Source organism: Eubalaena glacialis, chromosome 17 (assembly GCF_028564815.1).
Source record: "Eubalaena glacialis isolate mEubGla1 chromosome 17, mEubGla1.1.hap2.+ XY, whole genome shotgun sequence".
NCBI classification, from domain to species: Eukaryota; Metazoa; Chordata; class Mammalia; order Artiodactyla; family Balaenidae; genus Eubalaena; species Eubalaena glacialis.
The window spans coordinates 80,560,375-80,582,644 of NC_083732.1; the positions used below are offsets into that span (position 1 = coordinate 80,560,375).

Genomic DNA, 22,270 nt, shown 5'->3' on the forward strand with positions numbered 1-22,270 from the left:
AGCTATGTAAATAGTTGTAAATACAGTGTAAATGCTATGTAAATAGTTGCCAGAGCATGGCAAATTCAAGTTTTGCTTTTTGGAACTTTCTGGAATTTATTTTCCCAACTATTTTTGATCCACAGTTGGTTGAATACACGCCTGCAGAACCCAAGGATAGGGCGGGCTGACTGTACGTTTCTTTTAATCTTTGCAGAATTACAATATAAGCTTTTTTTCTTATTACTTTTATGATCTGTTGCATTATAGAGAAGAAACATAATTCAACGTTTAAACCCTAAAGTTACCAAGGTAGAATGTCATGTAGTATTCCACATTTGTCATAGGTTTTCGTATTTTTAGATTTAATTCCATCAAAAGAGTATTTGATATTGAATATTTTCCCATTTTATGTAAGATCATATAACCGATTAGATTATTAAATTTGATAATCTACCGTGTTGATGATCTACCTTGTAAATGTAGTTAATTTGATTTTTATGTTTGTGTGCATGTGAGTGAAAGTAGCTTTGAAAATGTGATACATGATTTTATTCATTAGTATAATTAAATTTTAATTAATTTTTAATGCTTCACATGTTTTGTGTTTTTCCTTTGGAGGATTGGATAGCTTTAGTCAAAGCAGCTGCTGCAGCTGCAGCCAAGAATAAAACAGGGAACAAACCTCGGACTAGCGCTAACAGCAATAAAGATAAAGAGAAAGATGAGAGAAAATGGTTTAAAGTACCTTCAAAAAAGGAAGAAACTTCAGCTTCTATAGCCACACCAGAAGTTGAGAAGAAGGAAGATCTGCCCACATCTAGTGAAACATTTGGTACAAAATATGTTCTTACATTCATTCCCTATGGCAGTGGTAAACTCACATAGTGAATAAGTCAAATCCTTTGGCTGCCTGTAATTTGAACATGCAGTGAAATTATTAGGATTTTTTTCCTAGCATAATATGATGGTTAAGTTTTTTAGCATCTTACAGATCTGAAGATTAATGGCCTAATATGGGTGCTTGATAATGGTTACCCTCAGTATTCTTGAATAGAAATGCATTGAGAATTTGATTTGTAACTTCTACCAAGTAGGTTTTGGGATTTCTTTTGTGTGGGTTTTTTTGTTTGTTTGTTTTCTTTTCTTTAGCCTTTAAAATGCTTCTGCATGCATTTCAATATATAATACAGTAAAAGCAGTAAGTCATTCCTTTCCTAAAGCATAACTGCTTAGTAGTTTTTTTATTTCTAATATATTGGTCTAGAGAGATTTGTATTTTTTAAAGTTCTGTGTCAAGCACTAGATTAAAAAAATTAGGTGCAAAGCTTTTGTATTATTTTGCTATTTAAAAAATATTCATGTGTTTTAACTTTGGATTCTAGATAAACTCTCATATATATATTCTATTAAAAGTAGGACTTCATGTAGAGAACGTTCCAAAGATGGTCTTTCCACAGCCAGAGAGCACATTATCAAACAAGAGGAAAAATAATCAAGGCAACTCATTTCAGGCAAAGAGAGCTCGACTTAACAAGATTACTGGTAAACTACAATGATTCTTTTGGGGGGGGAATGGAGGGTTTGATTTTATAGTAGTTTGTTTTTAATAAAGGAAAATGTACCTATTGGTTTAGTGTAGCTAACTGGTTAATAAGAAAGACAGTTGCTTTGTTTCTTCAAGGTCATCCCTTTCAACACCACGGGCTTTTTCTGTTGGAAATGTGAAAAGTATCACATATTTTCTACCTACCTCACAGGGATGTTGTGAGGATCCATAGGATCAAATGTTACAAAATTCCATAGTTTTAAAATCACCTGGGTGGCAGGAGTAGTTTCTCTAAGAATTGAATTATACGCTTTTGTCAACTTGTGGTGACATAATGTCTGAGGTTCTAAATATTACACATTCTTACTCTTGACTGGTCTCATTAAGGATGGTACCATATATGGTTGGAAAGATGAATACTGAATTAAATTCAGCTCCCAAATTTGTTATGCCCAATGTAAAAGTACTTCTATACGTTTTTAAAATTTCTGTTCTTATCTTCAGGTTGGTCTCTAGAATTTGGGCTTATTTCTCTATGCCTTGTAATTAGGAAGTAGAATACTAGAATGATGAAAAGCACTGGAAATTCTAGCCTGGTTAGTGTTTACAGAAGAAGGGGCCAGTCATACTAAGACCCACAGTTCCATTCAGCCTAATGATTCTAATCTTTAAAAGAAATTGTGAATATATTTAATTTTTCTGAGTATATGTTATAAAAGGGGAGGTAAAATATTTTAATTAATATTCAGTCATATGCTCTTATTTTAAGGACAAATGATTTTTTGTGCCTTTGGCCTAATAAAGCTATGTAAATCTTTGTTGACATTCTTCTAAATAACTTGAAAAAGCTTGGTTTTATTGTCAGACCCAAGAATAAATGTAAATTAAACATTTTGACCATTTTCTAAAGACTGTAAACCCACTGAAAGATGACTTTGCAGCTGAGGGTTCTTTAGAGCCACTGTTTTATTACAGTATTCATCTAAGTAATTATAATTGGTTTCAACAAGTGAGAATATTTAGTCTTTCCATTGTTAATGTTATTTTTGTGCCTTTCTCTGATAAAGGATATATTTGACCCCAGGGCAGGAAATATTTCAGATCAATTTACCCATTCCCATTCCACCTTTTCCTTAGAAACTATTAGCTTTTGAGAAAGCCAAAATGTTATCCTAGTGATTATTATGATGGCAACTTGAGACTTCCGTTCTGACTTAGAGTAATGGAACTCCGAGCTCTGTATTGTGGAATAGTACTTCTAACTGCCGTGATACCACGATTGAAACAGCCTTATTGGGGGAGCCAAGATCAAGGAAGATGGAAGTGACACTGACGCTACAACTGCCAGTTTCCCAGCATCATGGTTTTTCCTACAATCTGGATAATCTGATTTTAGTTTCAGTCAGTATACTCTTACATGTGTCTTACTGAGAAGTTCAAGCTCACCATTTAAAGAAGTAAGAAAACAGCTCAGTCCACACTGATGCAGTATTTCCGCTTGGCCTTGAAAAGACAGTAGTGGGGGGAAAACCATTTTACCATGTACCTCAAGGAAGTTCTAATACTGGTTGCTTAAGTAACACCCTGTGCCTTCTGTGGAGGGACTTTGTCTTCACTTCCTCTTGGGAATCTCAAATCAACAAGTAATAGTTTGGGCAACAGTGGAAAGGCACAAGATTTTGCGAATGTGAAACTGTTATGATCTTTTCCCTTTATTTACTCAGAAGATGTATGTTAGTTTTTTTAATAGTTCATCTCTGCATCTATTTCTGATTTCATGTTACAACTATATCATGCAAAAAGATAATAGATATTTTAAGATTGTCTTTTATGATTGAAACTCAGGCTTGCCTCTGTACAGTAAATTTCATCTGTGGACCATAAAAAGAGATGAGAACTAATATGAAATAGCAATTTTGTTATGGAATTATGGTATATTTTAAATTTCTCAAGCTCACTTATATCTGTCTTTTTGTCCCTTTACTACTGAGAGGAATAGGCTGGCAACATGGCAGCATCTCAGCCTGCTCTGATGTATTACCCCCAACGCACACCATTTTATTTATTTTTTAAATAGTTCTAACAGGAAATAAGTGGACCAGCCGCTGGATAAATTTAATTCATGTATTTATTCACTCTCTTTCTGTTTCTTCCTCATATATACACCCTACAGAGATTCCAAACATGATTTCTCTACAGAGAATGGAATAGGATGGCTTTCTTCAAAATTTTCTAATAAGTAGACACTGAAATTATTGTTGCATAGTATATATATGTTCTTCCAGAATCTTATTTTTCATTGTCATGTACCTTATTGATAATTATATACTTTATGCATACTGATTTAGAACAAACAATTTTACAAAGATAATAAAGTTTATACTTTGGGACAAAGTTGCAAGCAAACTGTAAGCAAATTTGAGTAGATTTTAAAGTACGGGTTGTCAGAGAGTAAAAGAAACAGCAGTTGGTGCATGGTCTGTTTGTAATAGTTCTAGGAGTTCCTAGACGTTCAGCCAGTTTAGATATGTTTGTACAGCTTAAGGAATTTAAAAAACAATTAAAAAACCCCAGAGATTTGAATTGGCCAGTAATAAGTTATTGATAATAATATCCAGGATATTTGGTTCTTAATCTAAGCAAGAATATTGTGTTTTGGAATCGCTGGATGAAAAGTAGACCATGAATTTAACCACTTTGCTCTTTCTATCTTCCCCATTACCGGATGCTCTGGCCTCTGTTCTGTTTATTCCTATCGGCAGTGAGAGACTAACTCTATTTTATAACTGAAGTAGAGTATTGAGAAATTATCACTTTGTGGGTGGGACTTATAAAAATTTATATTCTACTTCTACCTGATATTTAAATAATTTCTTGAAACTGCATAACACATTCTGTTAAAATGTTTATAGATATCTTATTTGGATGAGAACTTGTTAGTAATATATTGATAAGTAATATATTGATAATACATATTTGCAAATAACAAAAATTAATTTCATTTGTATTTATTTCCCTCCAATTAATTCTTGAAGGTTGTGATCTATTTCATCTATTGATGTTATTTAAAGGTATTTCCACCACCTATATGAAAGGAAACGAAAAACGTAAAGTGTATTTAGTAGATAGAATAGCAAATATTTGTCCTCTTTGAGTACTCCTTCGAAGTAGGGCCTCTATTCAGTTCCCTGCAAAAGAAGAACCTAATTTCCTAATTATTTTTCTTTTTATTTTTAGTAGTATTTAACCTCAAAAATATTAGCTAGAGAAGAAAAACCTAGTGAATGCAGCTTTAAATGTTAAAGAAATATTCTGTGCTACATCTTGTTTAGTCATCTAAAAATGTGTTCAGAAGTTATATTAATATAGTTAGGATTGAATTTATGATTTATAAACTATTTTTGTAAAATTACTTATACATTGGGTCTTTTTTCCTCCATTTAAACCTACACTTAATACTGTGTGGGACTTGAGCAGTATGGATTATCTCAAACTGCACCAAATAGCAGTTTTAATACCAATCATTGCTGTATCAAAATCATTGTTTTATTCTCAGCCTTTGCTGTTTTGAATTACAATTCTGAGTGATAGATATTCAACTTTATTATCTAATAATGGAAAGGTGCCTTTTGCCTGATTTAACACTTGGCTCTAGTACTACTTTTTTTGAGAATACAATTTTAATATTTGAATTTCCACTTAGATTACTTAACATCTTTGAGATTGTTACCTGAAAAAGTCAAGCGATGTTGCCACAGGGTAGCTTGAAGTTAGGTGGCATTTTGGGGCACCTTTTTCCTCCTATTAAATATGCTGAAGACAGCTTTAATAATATAGTGGTATAATTGCTGAAGTAAGTTTACTATTATTTTGTCGATTATTAAACATGCTTCCTTTGAGGCCACAGTTTTGTGTGCCTGACTTTGAAATGACACAAAAATGATTTTTGGTGACTTTTTATGTGCTTGGTGGCCATAAGAAGCAGCAAATAAATTTGATTCCTTTGAGGGTACCTATCTGGTGCTTAGCAAAGAATCTTGACTGAGTAAATGCCTGTAATTTCTAAATTAAAGCAGAGTTTTAATGTCTTGTAAAGTTAATTATATATACTCCAGATAAAATATTCTGTCTCCTAAAATTCAGAATTAATGGTATATATTGGAGAAAACTGGAACTCCCAGTTTATTTCATTAATTGTAGAATGAGGCTATAATATTAAGTAAGTTCAAATGTTGTAGGAAGGATCTGTACTCTTTTCCATTAACATAAAATGGATGTATCCATGTTTTCACCACTTTTGTAAGAAGGTAAGCTACAACTGGGTATAGAAACAAACCTGTAAAGCTTAGGTTAAAGGATCCAGGTGAAATAAAAAATTGGGAGTATTTTTTTAACTAATAATCCAACAACAACAACAATCTTATTTTATATTCTGGATGTTTGGGAGGATTCCTTATATCTTAATATTAATTCCATATTTTATTTCAGTTGTATAGACAAAGCCTAAGTATTAACAATCTAAGCCATCTTAGGTTTTGGGACATTAAACCATAGGAATTTAAATTTGTACAGAATAAATGTGTATATGTGTGATTTTTTTAAAAGGGTATTTTTAGTTAATTTTTTTATTTTAAAAACTAATTGTGTAAGCAACTCTCAAGTTCTAACTCAGCCCCTTGAGCCATTATTAAGGGTGTTTGTATTTTTGACAAGTAAACTTCTGAGAGTGTTGTATTTACTTTCTATAAAAAAGTATAGGGGATTTCAACTGCTAAAATTTTTGAGAAGTTTTAGTGTGAAAGTCAATATTTTTTCTAATAAGCAATTTCTGTACAATTTTTCTCAAGGTTTGTTGGCATCCAAAGCTGTTGGGGTGGATGGTGCTGAAAAAAAGGAAGACTACAGTGAAACGGCTCCAATGCTGGAGCAGGTATGAAATGGTAGCATTTGATTTTTTTCAAGGTTCCCAACTGGAATGATCACGGAGCTATAGTATCCACATAATTGAAATTGCCCTTTTGATCAGATATGGGAATAGGAAGGTAATTAATTGATGCTATATTTTTAACTCTGCCTTCTCCAAGGTATACAGACTTCATTAGTGTTTATTTTCAGTAGGCTGGCATTAAAGCCTTTGTCCCCCAACAGTTGAAGGCCTGGAGACAGGCATCCCAGGGTATAGGCTTCCAGCTGGATCACATTTAACTAGCTTACAAAAAGACCCTTACACAAATACCTTTCATTTGTGAGTTAAAACAGGGTTTTTTGACATCTAATAAAGCTTCTTTTGTAAGAAGTTTCTTTTATATTGTAACAATTGGTGTTGTTAGACTGACTGTGTGTTTTATGAATTGATCAATGAGCCATACATTTTTGCTAGGATGTATATTTTAATAACTACAAAAAAAATTTTTAAAAACTATTAAGGGTCTGTCTTTAAACCACCTAATAGAGGAATTTAAAAGTGAAGGTTGCAGTTGCTAGATTTTGCCTTGGCTACCTTCAGATTCCCACAATGCCTGTATATAGTGGACTGTGCATGCTTTTCCATTTTCTAAGGGCTTACCTTCTTGGGCACTGTAAGACTATAAGAACACAGTAATAGCCATAACTGGATTTCCTTGGTTCTCCTGTTTTAAAATCTGAGCCTTAATGTAGGTTTAATATACCCTTTTTGTATTATTTCAATTTTCTTTATTAGTAACCTAATAAAGAAGACTTTACAATGAGTACCTGTTGCTCTTCTCTATATGCGTTTTAAAAACCAGTCCAAATTTAATTGATATTGTATTGAGTTTTTCAGGGTTATTTTAGGCCTGATTTGATAACAGTGCATTGTTTTGGTGCCTCCATTAATGTTGTATTGAATCAATGATCTTTTAAATTGATTAATATGTCAGCGAATCATACCTTCTGATTTTCTGTGGTCATCAAACGGTTAAGTCTTTGCCGTTATTGTCAGTATATCAACCAAATTTTAAGTGACTTTTTTACTGTGTATTACTATATTCAACGTCCCAGATATAACAATATTTTGTATCTTCACCACTGTTTATGGTATTCTCAGAATGCAATAAATCAGGGACTTGGGTAATAAAATGTTTCTGGAAAATTCATTACAATGTCAATCTTTCATTATGCACAATCCTGCTGAGATGAATGTGATTGTGAAAATTATTTATTATATGTGAAAGTTAGTGTAGAGGGCAGTGCCCATTTCAGAGAGAAGTACATTTTGAAACTGAGCTTAAAAAAAAAAGAAAAAAATTGAGTAACTCGGCTGTTTTTATTTACATAATTAAAAAAATTTTGAGAGTCCTTCCCAGTTTTGTAACAAAGAGACCAATGATCATTAATGAAAACTTTGTAAATTATTTTATATTTTTAAGGAACAGAATGCTGTTCCCCCCCTTTTTTGTCATTCAGGTTGATCTCAGTGTGAAATGTTTTGTAACCATACTCTTAATTTTTGTGCTAAGTGTTTGCCCTTCTTCAAAGTTAAAAAGCCGAGTTATAAAATTCTTAATTACATCTCGGTATCAACAATAGACTTGAAGGAGAGAGATTGTCACTAACCTCTGTTGCCCTAATGAGTAAAATAATGCCACTCATGACGTAGATTTATAACAGGCCTAAGGCCAAAACTTACTGTCCTAAGGGATTTATTTATTTACATTTAAAAAAAAACTCAAACTCTGTGGTCTTGAGCCCCAGTTCTCAGATTATTAATTATAGATTATTTAATTGTATTAGGGAATTGTCATGTTATATTTACTTTTGGATAAAACCTGCATTAGATGCATAGTTCAGCAAGTTTTTAAAAATGTTAATTTGTCCTTGTTTAGAGGTTAAGCACCTTATCAAGATATTAATTTAAGTATTAAAATCTTGTTTTATAACTTTGTAACTTGAGAGTAATGGATGCTGTAGTGATGTCTCTCACATATGTGAAGATGAACAATAAAATTGTTTATTTACAAGTAATGGCTCTAATTACTTTTCTGGCAACACCTTTTATGATAAGCTTAGGAATCCTTTCTGTATATGGAGGTTTTTTTTCAAATGATTAATCTGCACTTATACACGTGTGTAATGAGTAAATTCAAGAATAGAAATGATGACAACTCAATGAATGAGACACTTGACACCAGCCCTTTTATGTGGTGTGTCCAACATGCCATCTGTAGCACAAAGGTGCCATACTTAATACCAAATATTCACTTTTTTTCCACCAAAATTTGAGCGCTTTATAAATATTTTTAGTGGGAACAGAAAGCTGTTTGGTCCCCAGACAATGATCTTCCATATTCCAGAGAACTGCAGACTGCAGACCTGATGGTCATCCCTCACAAAGGATATGGAAGTAAAAAGGTACCTTGGGGACAGGCATGTTGTTCATAGAGCTAGTAGTTTGGTTCTTTATAAAAGCCTATTGTAGTATAGGGTTTTTTAAAAAAAGTGTATCTCATACTTTGCTCTCAGATACATATATCAAAAAGAGATACAGTGTAGGCATTCCAACACCATAGATTGCAAATCCATCGAATGTGGCTGTTCTCTGTTGTCTTAGGACACATTCACATATAGTTTTACATATGTAGGACATTTTACTGCCAAATGAATGAAGATATTCTTTATGAAAGAACTGACAAAGTTCTAATTTTTTTTTAAAAGTATCAGTTGGCAGGAAGAAGGTAAAAACTCTCATCTAAGAATGCGACGTATTTTGTTTTTAAATCCAATGTTTTTAACTTACACTTGGTTTTACTCCTTGTTTTTCTTTTTTTGTTGTTGTTGTTGTTGCTTGTTTTGTATTGTTTTTTAGTCTTTTAACTCTGTATTGCTGGTGGCTTTGATTTCATGATGCATTATGCTTATGAAACTCTAGCTTTCAGCACTAAAATGAGTTAAAGATAATGTTTCGTTAATTTGATCATTGTTTTCCTGTTGAGATCTTTCTTTAAAGGGAAATTGTCTACTTAAACCTCTGCATTGAACTTGATAAAGGAAATTATTTTATAAAAAAAAATCTGAAAGGCAGAAGCTTAAATGTATTCCTCTAATGCTCTAAAACTTGAAAATGCTGTTTATTTACCTAATTATTGTCAATGTCATTGGTAATTATGGTGTCAAAAGAGGTATATTTTAACTCAATACAGAACATATTTGTCCAGTAAGATAACATTTTATTTTCTGAGAATATTATAAATAATACATTTTAAAAAACCCAAATTTAGACTACAAGTTGACAGCATCCCTTTAAAGACAGCCTATTCAACTTTTAGTTAATAATTTGTGGGGTTCTTTTTGGTTTTTCATTTGTAATAGAAATGTTATATGTTGCTTAACAATGTTTTTGGATACTAAAGTTGCTTAACAATCAAAATAGAAAACAAGAACAAAAATGAAGAAACCAAAATAAAAATATCAATTTTTTATTATTTATTCAGGCGATTTCACCTAAACCTCAAAGTCAGAAAAAAAATGAAGCTGACATTAGCAGTTCTGCCAACACTCAGAAACCTGCACTGTTATCCTCAACTTTGTCTTCAGGGAAGGCTCGCAGCAAGAAATGCAAACATGAATCTGGAGATTCTTCTGGGTGTATAAAACCCCCTAAATCACCACTTTCCCCAGAATTAATACAAGTCGAGGATTTGACGCTTGTATCTCAGCTTTCTTCTTCAATGATAAATAAAACTAGTGAGCACAGATTTTTAAAAAATAGTTACTTATCCTATAAGATACATTAAAAACAGTTTGGTTGTAGTTATATTGTATTTTTATGAAGTTGCATTTTAAAAATTCAAACTTAAGTGGATATGATAGGGAAGACTTGAAACTATTTTAGGGGCAAAAACCATTTACATTTCTGACTGATGTATTGTACAGAGGTACAGTGATTGTACTGCTGGTTAAGAAACCTTTGCATTTAATAACCAAAATTCCACTGTAGTTTGACTCTCCTCAACTAATAATCCAAGCACAATGAGAGGCCTGATTCATTACAAAAAAACAGAACAAAACCATTATGAGATAACAAAAAGACCCATGGTTGATGTTTTCCTGAACTCCTAAGACTATTCTTATGGATAGATTTAGTTATTGTCTCCAGTTGTCTGTACCCCCTTCGGCAATACATTTTATTCAATTCTTACTGTAGGATTTAGAGTGCAAACTTCAGTTTAATCTTACTAATGAAAGAAGAAGATTGCTTCCTTGGTCTTATTTTTAAAGATTTTGCTGTTTCAATACCACTAATCTTTCAAGAGTTAACTTGGTCTTTTTTAAATAGCCTTTTGACATGGGTTTGGATATATATAAGACAAGATTTGTGTTGACTGTGTGTTTCTCATGTTTTAGTATTCTAAGTTAGAGACATATGAAAAATAATTACCTGAAAAGTCACTGGGTAAAAGATAATTTTGCTGTTTATACAGTGAATGAATTAGTAACCTGATTATTAAATGAATATGACACATTTCCTTATGAACTTCTCCATATCATATCTTCCACAACAATTAAAAATGGTGACATTGAGAAGACTTCTATCAGTCAAATATATTAACTTTCTCTTGCATTCCATTGCTGTATTTTTTTTTGCCAAACCGTGTTTTTCAATTTTTGATCAGGTTTTGGTACTTCTTTGTTTTGTTTTGGTTCTTTTTAATAAATGAGTAGAAAGGATGGAAACAGAAAAACTCAATTGTTTCTTCATAAGCTTCATTTCATTATGGCATTTATCATGAAATAATATCATTAGTAGTCACTACAATGTCACATGACATTGATACGTATTTTATTTTGCAGTTGTTTTGTATTTTGGTATTATGGCCAGTGTTACAGCAACTGAATTTTATTCTTTTGTTTTTCCATTATCACCATGTCTCTTGCATTTTGACTTTTGTAAAATTATTTTTAAATACCCAAAGCATCAACCTTTTTAGACCACTCTTATTTCCTCCTTCTAAATTAACATGCATATATTGGCTTATGTAGTCCTGCCTGTTCTAAATCATCAAACATGTTTACATGCCATGTAGAAAGAAGAAAATGAAAGGTTAAAAAAAAAAAATTTCCAAACTTCTGTTAATACATAGCTAGAAGATGCTTAAATGGCTCACCAAGTTAGTTTTTTAAAACAAAAAACACGTGAGTACAAGAAGTGTCATATTCTTTAAAAATCCTCGGTTTTTGCCCATAATGAGTACTTAAAGTTGTTTGTGTTCAATTTTTTTTAATGAATCAGGCCCAAATATATGTTTATAAAAATCCATTTGCGGGAACGAGGGTGGGATAAAATTACTTACATTAGTTTTACTTTGGCAAGTAAAGCACTAACTCTACAATGCATGTCAGATTTTTGTCACCTATGCCCCTGCCTTTTTTTTTTCTTAAGAGTTTCTAGATCTGTAATGTAGCAAAAGGGATATATATATATATATATATATATATACACACATATATATATATATATATATATATATATATTTTTTTTTTTTTTTTAATCTTTGGCTATACAGAGATTATTTTCCCAAAGGAAAAATGGCAACTAACAACGATCTGCAATTAGAGAATTAACTGTAGTCTGTTACTTGGGAAACTACCTGAAATTAATGTTCCATGTTATTTTCTTTTGGTTCTAGTAGGCTTTAGATTTTAGAAGTTTTGATTAACCCTTGTGAATGAGGGCAGTTTTTGCCTTTGATTACTTTTGGAACATGCCATTCCTTGTGGATACCTTACAACATCAGAGGGCAGAATTTGAATCATTTTTCCCATTTTTCTCCTTAAGTATTATAAGATGATCCTGGCATGTATCTGCTTCGTGAACATTGAAGATCTTTTTCTAGGTCCTCCACAGCCTGTGAACCCCCCTAGACCTTTCAAGCATAGTGAGCGGAGAAGAAGATCTCAGCGTTTAGCCACCTTGCCCATGCCTGATGATTCTGTAGAAAAGGTTTCTCCTCCCTCTCCAGCCACTGATGGGAAAGTATTCTCCATCAGTTCTCAAAATCAGCAAGAGTCTTCAGTACCAGAGGGTAATGTATATTGATTTTCTATAGAACCAAACATAAAAGAAGACAAAACACTGAGATAAAGCTTATTAAAATATTAAGAAATTTCTGCTTTTTCCTTAACATCTTTTGGACTTATAAGCACTTCATTTAATTCTACAAGTATTTATTTAGTGCCGTCTTTATTTCCAGGCACTGTTTAATTTATATAACATTTTAATCCACATGGATATTAACTGAGGCAGTGTATTTATGTTAACATATTACATTCTTTATTTTGTGTAGTGCCTGATGTTGCACATTTGTCACTTGAGAAACTGGGACCCTGTCTCCCTCTTGACTTAAGTCGTGGTTCGGAAGTTACAGCACCGCTAGCCCCAGATCCCTCTTACCATAATGAATGTCCCAGGGCAGAAAAGGAAGATACACAGATGCTTACAAATCTTTCTTCCAAAGCAGTAACTGATGGAAGAGGAGCTCCAACAGCATCAGGTAAAAAAGATTCATTTTACAAGTTAGCTAGGCTTGCATTTATACAGTAAAAACAGTTTGATGTATAATTACATTATTTTAATATGTAGTTCCTCTTTATAAATACTTCTCCATAACATCTGTGGAAGATAGGGTTTCTCAGTCTGTTTAAAGTCCTTTTGTGTGACCGTTTACTATCATATTCTCTGGATATACTTCTTATTTTGTCACTTTAATCTACTTCCTTCTCCCTACTTCTTTCTTATATCCTGTTTCTACTAAATAGGAATTATTAGAGCTAAATATAATTACAGAAGTTTCTTGGTTTTGAAGCCAGAAAATAACTTAATGGGCTCAATACTTAGGTTTAAGGATTTAATAGAATTTAACATTTAAGAAACACTTAGCTTAAATTAACTTATATACCTGTATCTTACATATAATCCCATATTTTGGAGCAGAATCTCCAAAATTTAAATGTAATTTGTTGTAATGTTATTTTGGGAGTCTAATGTGTAAAATCAGCCATACCTCAATAAGACATTTTTTGATGATTTTATGACACTTATTGTAATCTGAAATCTTTCGGCGGTATTTTATCAAGTTGATATTTTAATCTAACAGAATATTAGATTTATATTTATTTATATTTCCCTTATATGGTTATATTGTTTTACTTGGAAGTTTTATAGAATTTTAACCTCAACCAAAGAGTCCCTACAGTAAAAGAAAAAAAAAGGCAAATACTAATTTCAAATGCTTTTCCAGTAAATTACTAATTTGGAATTATCAGTAGATGGATGAATGAGGTGAATTGAGTCAGTTCAGAAGTAGGGAAAAACATAAAACTTTTTTGATTAGCAGCCAGAGAGCACTGGGGATAATCGATTTTAGTAGCATCTTCTCTGAAACCACTTTATCAAATCCTTGGGTGAAGTATAAAATAGAGCTTGCTCTTTTCTGGTGGTGGTATATATTAAAATAAAATGATTGAAGTAACTTAAGAAGCATACTTTTTATATTACTGCTGTTACCTTCTTGTTCCTTCTTTCAAAGTGAAAGTGTAACTAATATTAAACATACAGTGTTCTACAATTCCATTAATCAATAAAAGATTGAAGTTATTTTGTATGTGATAGTGTTTCCATATCTTGTTTTAAAAAAATCAGTGCCCAAATTTGAAGATTTGTAGGCTTTGAAACATTTCTTGTCTTTTCCCAAAACTGATGCATTGTCTTTGGACAGTTTCTAAGCCCCTTCTATCTGTAGGGTAATTAATTTTTCTTTTCCCTGTTTTCACAAGATTTCTGAATCACCTTTAACCCTTTGAGATACTTTTCCTGGTGAAGTTCTTATGAGTCCTTTAGCAATCTGGAATTTGTTGCTGTACTGAATATATGAAAAATATGTTCAAGTTAAAATGATATATATTCATTGGGGAATTTATTTTTATTTATTTATTTTTTAAATGATAAAGTAATTAGTTTTTTAGATGTGTATATTTTTACTTTATGTATTTAATTTATTTTTGGCTGCTTCGGGTCTTCATTGCTGCGTGCGGGCTTCTCATTGCGGTGGCTTCTTTTGTTGCGGAGCACGGGCACTAGGCGCGTGGGCTCAGTAGTTGTGGCTCGCAGGCTCTAGAGTGCAGGCTCAGTAGTTGTGGCACACGGGCTTAGTTGCTCTGCAGCATGTGGGATCTTCCCAGACCAGGGCTCGAACCTGTGTACCCTGCATTGGCAGGTGGATACTTAACCACTGTGCCGCCAGGGAAGCCCAGGGAATTTATTTTTAGATGTGCATTTGAAAACGTTTGTATTTTCTTTTATATAGCAATAGTAACAAGACTGAAAGATAGACGAATGTAAATAGCTGTATAATAACTAAGTTATGTTAGTTGAATGATGTATCCTAAAATGTCAAAGTAGTGATTGTACATGGAAATCTTTAATTCCAGTGACTTTGTGTCTAATCAGAGTACTAGCCTAGTGGTTTGATTTTTTTTTTTCCCCAGAATTTCTGGTATATTCGTGGAGATGTAGCTAATTATCATTGGGGTGTGGTTCTTGTTTCTCATAATGGTTAAAAAATGTACTGAGGTAGAGGGAAGGCACAATATTTTTTTCCTTTTTAAGTATTCGAAAAACTGTTTGAGAAAGTCAAAGGTGTAAGATAGTTTTCTGGAAAAGTGAAAGGTAGAGAGGAGTTTGGATTTGTAATGTGATGTATTTGTAAGTTTGAAGAGTGAGGATCATCTTAAATGTGATGACCGGCAGCTTTAATTGCTTTAATCAAGGAAATGCATGGATTTAAATGTTAATTACTGGAAGTCCATTTGTTAGAGGGTTGAACACAGTCACAGCATTTGAATGCGGGGTTTGGGGGGATTCTGATTTATTTCTATTACCCCTTTTAATTTTTTATTTTTTGAGGGAAGTAATGGAATTCAGGTCATGTTCTAATTGGACATCTTTTGATTAAAACCTTGTGAACCTGTCTGACTTGCACTGAAATTCTCAGTGGTCTGCGTGCTTTTTTCTGTCAACATTTTTGTTAGCTACCCTCTGGAAACTGTTTCGTAGTGTTTGTTGGCCTTCTGTCTGCTTCCCAAGTTGTCTTCCATCTGCAGTCAAAGTACCAGGTGTTTTGTTTTTGTTTCTTCTTTCTTTTTAATTTTTTAATTTGTTTGCTTGGTTTGTTTCATGTTAATTATAAAAGTAAATTTTGTTACTGTTGAATTTTAAAACTTCTGCAGAAAGCATTATTTACCAGAACTTGTATCAAAGACATTTTCTGGGGTATTTTTTTCAAATTGGAATTTTTGCGGTATTAAGAATGATGAGGATGTTAGTCATTAACTGTGAAATAGTTTAACAGACTTAGAGTTTTACTTTTTCGTGTGAGTGATATGGGCATGCTCATATCACAGTCATGGTAAAGCATTAATGAGATTATGCGAATTATCCAATTATTATATACATGTGTTCTTAATAGGTTAACAGTTGTTTTTCCAGTATAGATAATGAACTTGCCCTAATCCTCTGCATTCTTCCACTGGGAAGCATGCATACAATATGACTAACCAAGGTTAAGAATACTATTGCTGCCCCCATTACCAAAAACAGTCATTGGTGCCCTTGTAAAAATCGATGCCTTTGTTTTTACTTTATTATCAGAATGCTTTCTCTAACAGAGCCAACCAGTTTTAGGTAAGGATAGAGTGTTAGTTCTGTTACTCTTAGTTCTGTTGCTAACTGGGATGTTAACTAGTTTTCTTATTTATCTACTGGATATATGTACTGATATAACAAATACTGAATTACTCTGTCCCCTTCAAGGAGTTAAAATATGGAAGCTCAGTGTATGGATGGGTGAGACAATAACAGTCACATTCTGACTTGTGGGGACACCAATTTCACATTTACTTTCTAAAAAGCCTTTTTGTTTTAAAGTGTTTTCTAGTTTTTTTCCAGAATTGTACAAAACAAAACTACAACCAGAGACTCCGTAATCTCCCTCCACCCCACAGCAGATGTTCATGGCTTGTACAGAGCCTGGGGTTTCCACGGAGAGTCTCAGGGATAGCCTCCTTTTTTGCCAGGAGAATCAGATATTTAGCACACTGCTGAAACCTCTCCACATTACTGCGCCTTGCAGGATGTGAAAGCAGGCATGGCTCAGAGATCTGTCGCTCTTGCTTTAATCTAAACAGCTCCATTCGTTTTTTTATTGTGTTTTTCATTTGACGGGGGGGTTTGTATTATGTATTGGAATATGATGTAATATTTTGTTTGACAAAAATGTTCTGTTGATAAAATTTAGTGTAAAAATCACTATTCTGTAAACTAATATCCACGTACTTTGGTTCCCAAATTCGAGTGCATGGTGAAATAAGGACAAGGTAGAGAACTTCTCATAAAATGAAATTGATTCTTTTGTAGAATTCTTGAATAGATCTATTTTTTTTTTCTATTTGGGCATGGCTGTTTTGCCATTATTGCATATAGAAATATTTATTTTAATATCCTTAATTGTGTAAAATGTTGACAAGCCTTTCTCAGTTCCCCAATTTTACTTTCAAAATTTTATCAGTTAAGAAATATAAAGGTTTGGGACCCACCAGAACATGTGAAAACAATCTAGAACTGGTCCTCCTGAAAGCACTCTGTTAGTTACTGAATCTGTTCTGCTGTGCTGACCTGTGTTCCGGAGCTGAGGTTCAGGACCATTTTATTTGTCTTCCAAGTACCTGGGGGATCCCACACAGTCCAGTCAGGAAAGGCAGCCCTGTAAGGCAGTTCCTTCCATTTGAATCGCCCCAGGGGATTCTGGCCTTGCTCCACCTTTCACTCTGGAGATTCAGTGCCCCTGGGGATTAGGGAGGGACCTACAAGGCAATAATCATGATCAAGGGCTGCTTCTGGTATAGCTCTACTGTCACAGAGGATTTAGAAAGCAAATCTCTTACTGTTTCTGTTGTAAATGCCTTGTCATTTTCAAGAAAATTGCATCAAATTTGTGGAATTTTCATGGCATTAATTGTTAGTAAACAGTAATTAGTAAAAGGAAGTGAGGCATTTGTTCAACAGTTTTGATAATAAGGAAGTTTAATTGTATTTCTCTTTGCTCTGATGTCCTTTTCATTTTGTTATAAGAAATCTTTTTGTCATGGAGATTATCAGTATTTTTACTTAATTTGAAACTTAATTATTAGAGCCTTATTAGCATTTAATTCAAGTTGAGTGGTATTTTTACATTTTTATTGTGTTTTATTTAAATTATGTAAATTATTTGCAGTAAGATGAATAAAGTGCTAGCTTTTTTGATACTGTACTGCAGTGATTTAAAAATCAACTCATAACTGGTGATATTAAAGCATAATTTAATAGATTGAAATTGTATTTTAAATGCACTAGAGTGTTTTTCTTAGATTAACCCTAGACACACATAAGATATTAGCATTGGCAGTGGTTGAATATGAGTCGAGAAGCTTGGTTAAGTGTGTCTGTGTCAGCAGCACAGTTCATGAGGTGCACTATTGGTTTAAAAATGTATTTTGGACTATTAGATAATAAGACCTAAGTGCCACTAAGGTTGAATATTTTGTATGTGATAATAAGCCTTTATATCTTACATTTGGATAAAGACCAAAATGATTTATAGAATAATTCTGTTTTGGCTTTTATCATTACCTAATAACACATTCATGATGGAGTTCAAAGGTACAAGTTTGTTCTAGGCAACAGAGGTTAAATATTAGTTTAAAAATTTTATGCAGATTGTTGAAAACCAGTATAGTTTAATGTGAAATTTAATATTTCATTTGGATGACTGGAATAGCACTTTGTCATAATTGTCACAGGAGCAGAAATGTTACGTGGACCTACCACTGGAGTGCATTTCAACATGGATTGCCAAAGGCTGTGATGCCAGAGTTGATCTTAACTGATTGCCTAGTGCATTTATCCTAACATTTTTTATGTTCAGACCCATATTTATGCTATTTCTGGAACTGATGTAGTCTCAAATTATTACCCCACCATAAAGGAGAAAGTGAAAAAAAACACTTAGTAGTTACCAGACACTAAGCATTTCATCAATACACATTTTGACTCATCTTATACTGATAACAACAGGAGGTAGATGCTCTTAGTCCTATTTAGCAGATAAGGAAACTGAAGCACTGAGAGTTAAATGATTTACTCGAGGCTATGAGCTAATAAATGGTGGAACTAGGAATCTAATCTGAGTAGTCTGAGGGAACAAAAATCATTCTTAATTTATTATCCCTTTGAAGTAAGAAATCCCACTTCTTTGTTACTAGTTCAGGCAATAAAATAATGTAGACCTTTAGGGGAAAAGAGTCTTAGGTAGAGTTTCGTGAGCAATTGTAATTTAAAACATTGTCCCATACTTTTAACCCTTTCTGACTAAACTTACATATTTTTCCCCTAAACCTGCAGGAATATCGAAAACAGAAAAAAAAGTGAAATTGGAAGAAAAAAGCTCAACTACATTTGGTATGAACAGAAAGTAATCTTTAAGCAAAAGGCTATAGATGGCTTGGCAGTGGGAGGACATAGTCTGTCCCTTACTTTTTACCTGTTAGTGCTCCTTTAGGTGTAAGTGATCATCTGTTTTAGTGTTTATTAGTGTTATTTGGCTCCAAATATGTGATTTCTTAAATACAGATCTTGCAGTAGTATGTGTATTTTTTGTCAAGGGAGCCTAAGGCTTTCTCTGAGAACTTGATGTTTTTGAACATCTTTAAAACTATGACTGTTTAAAAATAAGCTGCCATTTAATATTGTTGAAATTTAGAGAATGGATGGTAAATTAAAATAGCCTTTTTTTTCAGCCTTTTTTTTTTTTTTTTTTACTTTATAAAAAGTTACTAAGTTTTCTGCTGTCTTTTCTGTCTTCTGTTCTATAATGACTAAAAGTTTTTCTGCTATCTTTTCTGTCTTCTGTGCTATAATGACTAAAAGCTTTGGAATGATGGATAATAGTCTTAAGTATTCTACAGATTAGCTACCTGGAGCTTGAGTTACTGAAAGTTGGTTTAATATGGTTGATAAGTTATGGGCTAAACCTTTCTGAGTTGGAACAATAGTTGAATATATGTGATGAATTAATTTTAAATAAAATACTCTAGGAAACTGTTTTAACATCTGTTCATTTTCTTTAAAGTGCATATGATTGGGAAAAAGGAATATTTTAAAATTTGGGTACAAAATTTAGTTTAATGAAATAAGTTTTTTTCTTTGTGCTTTTTATTTTCATTCTTGTATACACTGGGAAAGTATTGAAAGACTGAAGGAATTATTTGTGGAAATGATTTAGTTTTTTTGTTTTTCCAAAGGAAAAAAAAAGTTCAAGTTTTTTTGTTTTTTATTTTTTAAGCTTCTAGTATATTTTCTCATTAAATTTTGTGTGGAAATGCTGAGTCTCCTCAGTCAGGTCTTTCTTAAGTTATGGAGTTTATTTCTTGCCACATCAGGAAACTGAGTTATATTACTCATTTAAAGATTTTAACTACTGTCTGTGTTAACTTTAAGGTGTCAGGAGTTGGGATTTCTCAACACTGCTAATGAAGATCCCCTCTTATAGCCCAATAAGCTAATCAGGAGTTCCAGACTCATGACAGGAACAGTTTAATTGAATCCATCCACTCTGGGCAGGTGACTGGAATAGCTGATTAAAACATAAATGCTGCTTTTAGGTTAACCACAGAGGAACAACTCAGGATCAGTCATGATTACTAACTTACTCACTTTGGTCATTTAGGTAAGAGAAAAGAAAAGGATAAAGAAAGAAAAGAGAAGAGGGACAAAGATCACTACAAACCAAAGCAGAAGAAGAAGAAGAAAAAGAAAAAGAAATCTAAGCAGCATGGTAAGTACAGTCCTCCCTCAGTATCTGGTTGGTGGGGGGGGGATTGGTTCCAGGACCCCCAGCGGATACCAAAATCCACTGATGCCCACGTTTCTTATATCAAATGGCATGGTATATTTGGCCCTTCATACCTGTGGTTCCATATCCTTGGAAATTGAAAATTGATCCGCAGTTGGTTAAATCCCCAGTCGCAGAACTTGTGGATACAGAGGGCTGACTGTATGCTAAAATGGTGATTCCCATTTTTAAAAATTCTAAGATGCTTTCAACTGTCCTTTTCTACCAAAATGATGGTAGGACAATATTCCCATGTTCTTGACAGCTGAGAAGTTCCTGTAGTAGCTTTCCCTTGTCTTGCTAATTTTGAAAATATGCAGCTCTGTTTTACTACGGTCTGTAAGTTAACTGGTTTGTAAATTAATCACTGCAACTGATAGAGTCTTTCATTGCCAGTGTTGTGGTGGACTGGATACCCTGACCAAGTACCCTTCTGTGTACTGAAGGAATTATTCTCAATCTAGAATCTTATAGTCCCTTGAATTAGCTTTCAAAAATGAGGGAAAACATTTTTAGAAAAACCTGGAAAAAACCAAATTATTTTTCTATCAATAGCCTGTCTCTAAAGGATGTCCTTTTAGATAGTCATTAAAGCAAAAATCATTCCTGGAGATAGGAGGTTACCAAATAATGATAAAGGTTCAGTTCACTTTATATCTTTCTAGACATAGAATTTCTAAATTTCATCACTGAGTAACATCCTCATATCTTTCTTAGTAATTAATAAATTAACAAAACTCAAAAGTATCTGTAAGGATACTAAGAAAGATGGCAGCTGCACAGTTGATCTAATAGACCTGTCCAGGACACTGAACTCAGCAGCTGCAGAGTAGACAGTTTTATCAAACAGACACGAACATTTATTAAAATTGACCATGGGATGCAGCTTCAAGCAAACCTCAACACATTTTAAAGATATTATAGTTAACTAAAATCAGTATTGAAAAGACAAAAAGTCCCATATGTTTAGAAATCAAGCAAAATATTTTTATATAATTCATGGATGAAAGCACAGTACCAAAGGGAAAGTAAGATGTTAAGAACGTGACAGGTGATGAAAACGTTATATATGTGTCAAAACTTGAGAATGTAGTTAAAATGGCACTTAGAAGAAGAATATCAATTGGTGTACATGCTTATATTAGAAAAGAAGGCTGAAAGTCAGCTAAGTCTTGAGCTTAAGAAGTTAGAAAAGAATAAGTCCAAAAAAAGTAGAAGTGAATATGAATAATAAACATATGAGCAGAAATTAATAAACTAAAAAGAAATGGTAGGAAGAAATGAAAAATGCCAAAATTAATTTTTTTGTAAAAAACGAATAAGATCAACAAACCTCCGGGAAGGCTGTTAAGAAAAAAAAGACAAAATGTACAAATAAACGATATTAAGAATAAAGAGAACATAAAATGTGCAAATAAACAATATTAAGAATAAAGAGAACATAACTTACAGATGCTCCAGACATAAAAATAAGATAATGTACACAACTTTATGCCAGTGAACTTGAGAGGTTATTTGAAGGTATGGGCAATTGCCAGAAACCAAACTTATTCAAGAAGGTAGAAACCTGAATGGTCTTCAAACCTTGAAAGAAATTTAATCAGCATTTTAAAATCTTTTCACGAAGAAAGACGTCCTGGTCCAACAAGTTTTGCTGTCAAGTTCTACCAAACATTAAAGGAGCAGATTATTCCAAACTTACATAAATCATTTTAGAATTTAGAAAAAGAGGGTGCACTCCTGTAGTGGGATGAATCGTGTCCCCCGCAAGTAGGTGTCCAACTCCTGACCCCCATACCTG

At 33.0% G+C, this 22,270-nt stretch overlaps 1 protein-coding gene across 11 annotated transcripts in view; it reads left to right on the top strand.

The window, feature by feature from the left end:
- Positions 1-22,270, top strand: part of PHF20L1 (PHD finger protein 20 like 1) — a 75,626-nt gene that overhangs the window by 25,654 nt on the left and 27,702 nt on the right. For 7 of the 11 annotated variants that reach the window (XM_061171762.1, XM_061171767.1, XM_061171763.1 and 4 more), the window contains 8 exons: positions 601-814; positions 1,396-1,524; positions 6,376-6,458; positions 9,979-10,231; positions 12,382-12,570; positions 12,832-13,038; positions 18,981-19,037; positions 20,305-20,412. In XM_061171762.1, the coding sequence (XP_061027745.1) occupies positions 601-814; positions 1,396-1,524; positions 6,376-6,458; positions 9,979-10,231; positions 12,382-12,570; positions 12,832-13,038; positions 18,981-19,037; positions 20,305-20,412 (1,240 nt within the window). Of the gene's footprint in view, positions 1-600; positions 815-1,395; positions 1,525-6,375; positions 6,465-9,978; positions 10,232-12,381; positions 12,571-12,831; positions 13,039-18,980; positions 19,038-20,304; positions 20,413-22,270 lie in introns of those variants that run through there. The other 4 variants (XM_061171766.1, XM_061171771.1, XM_061171768.1 and 1 more) reach the window with 3 other exon arrangements.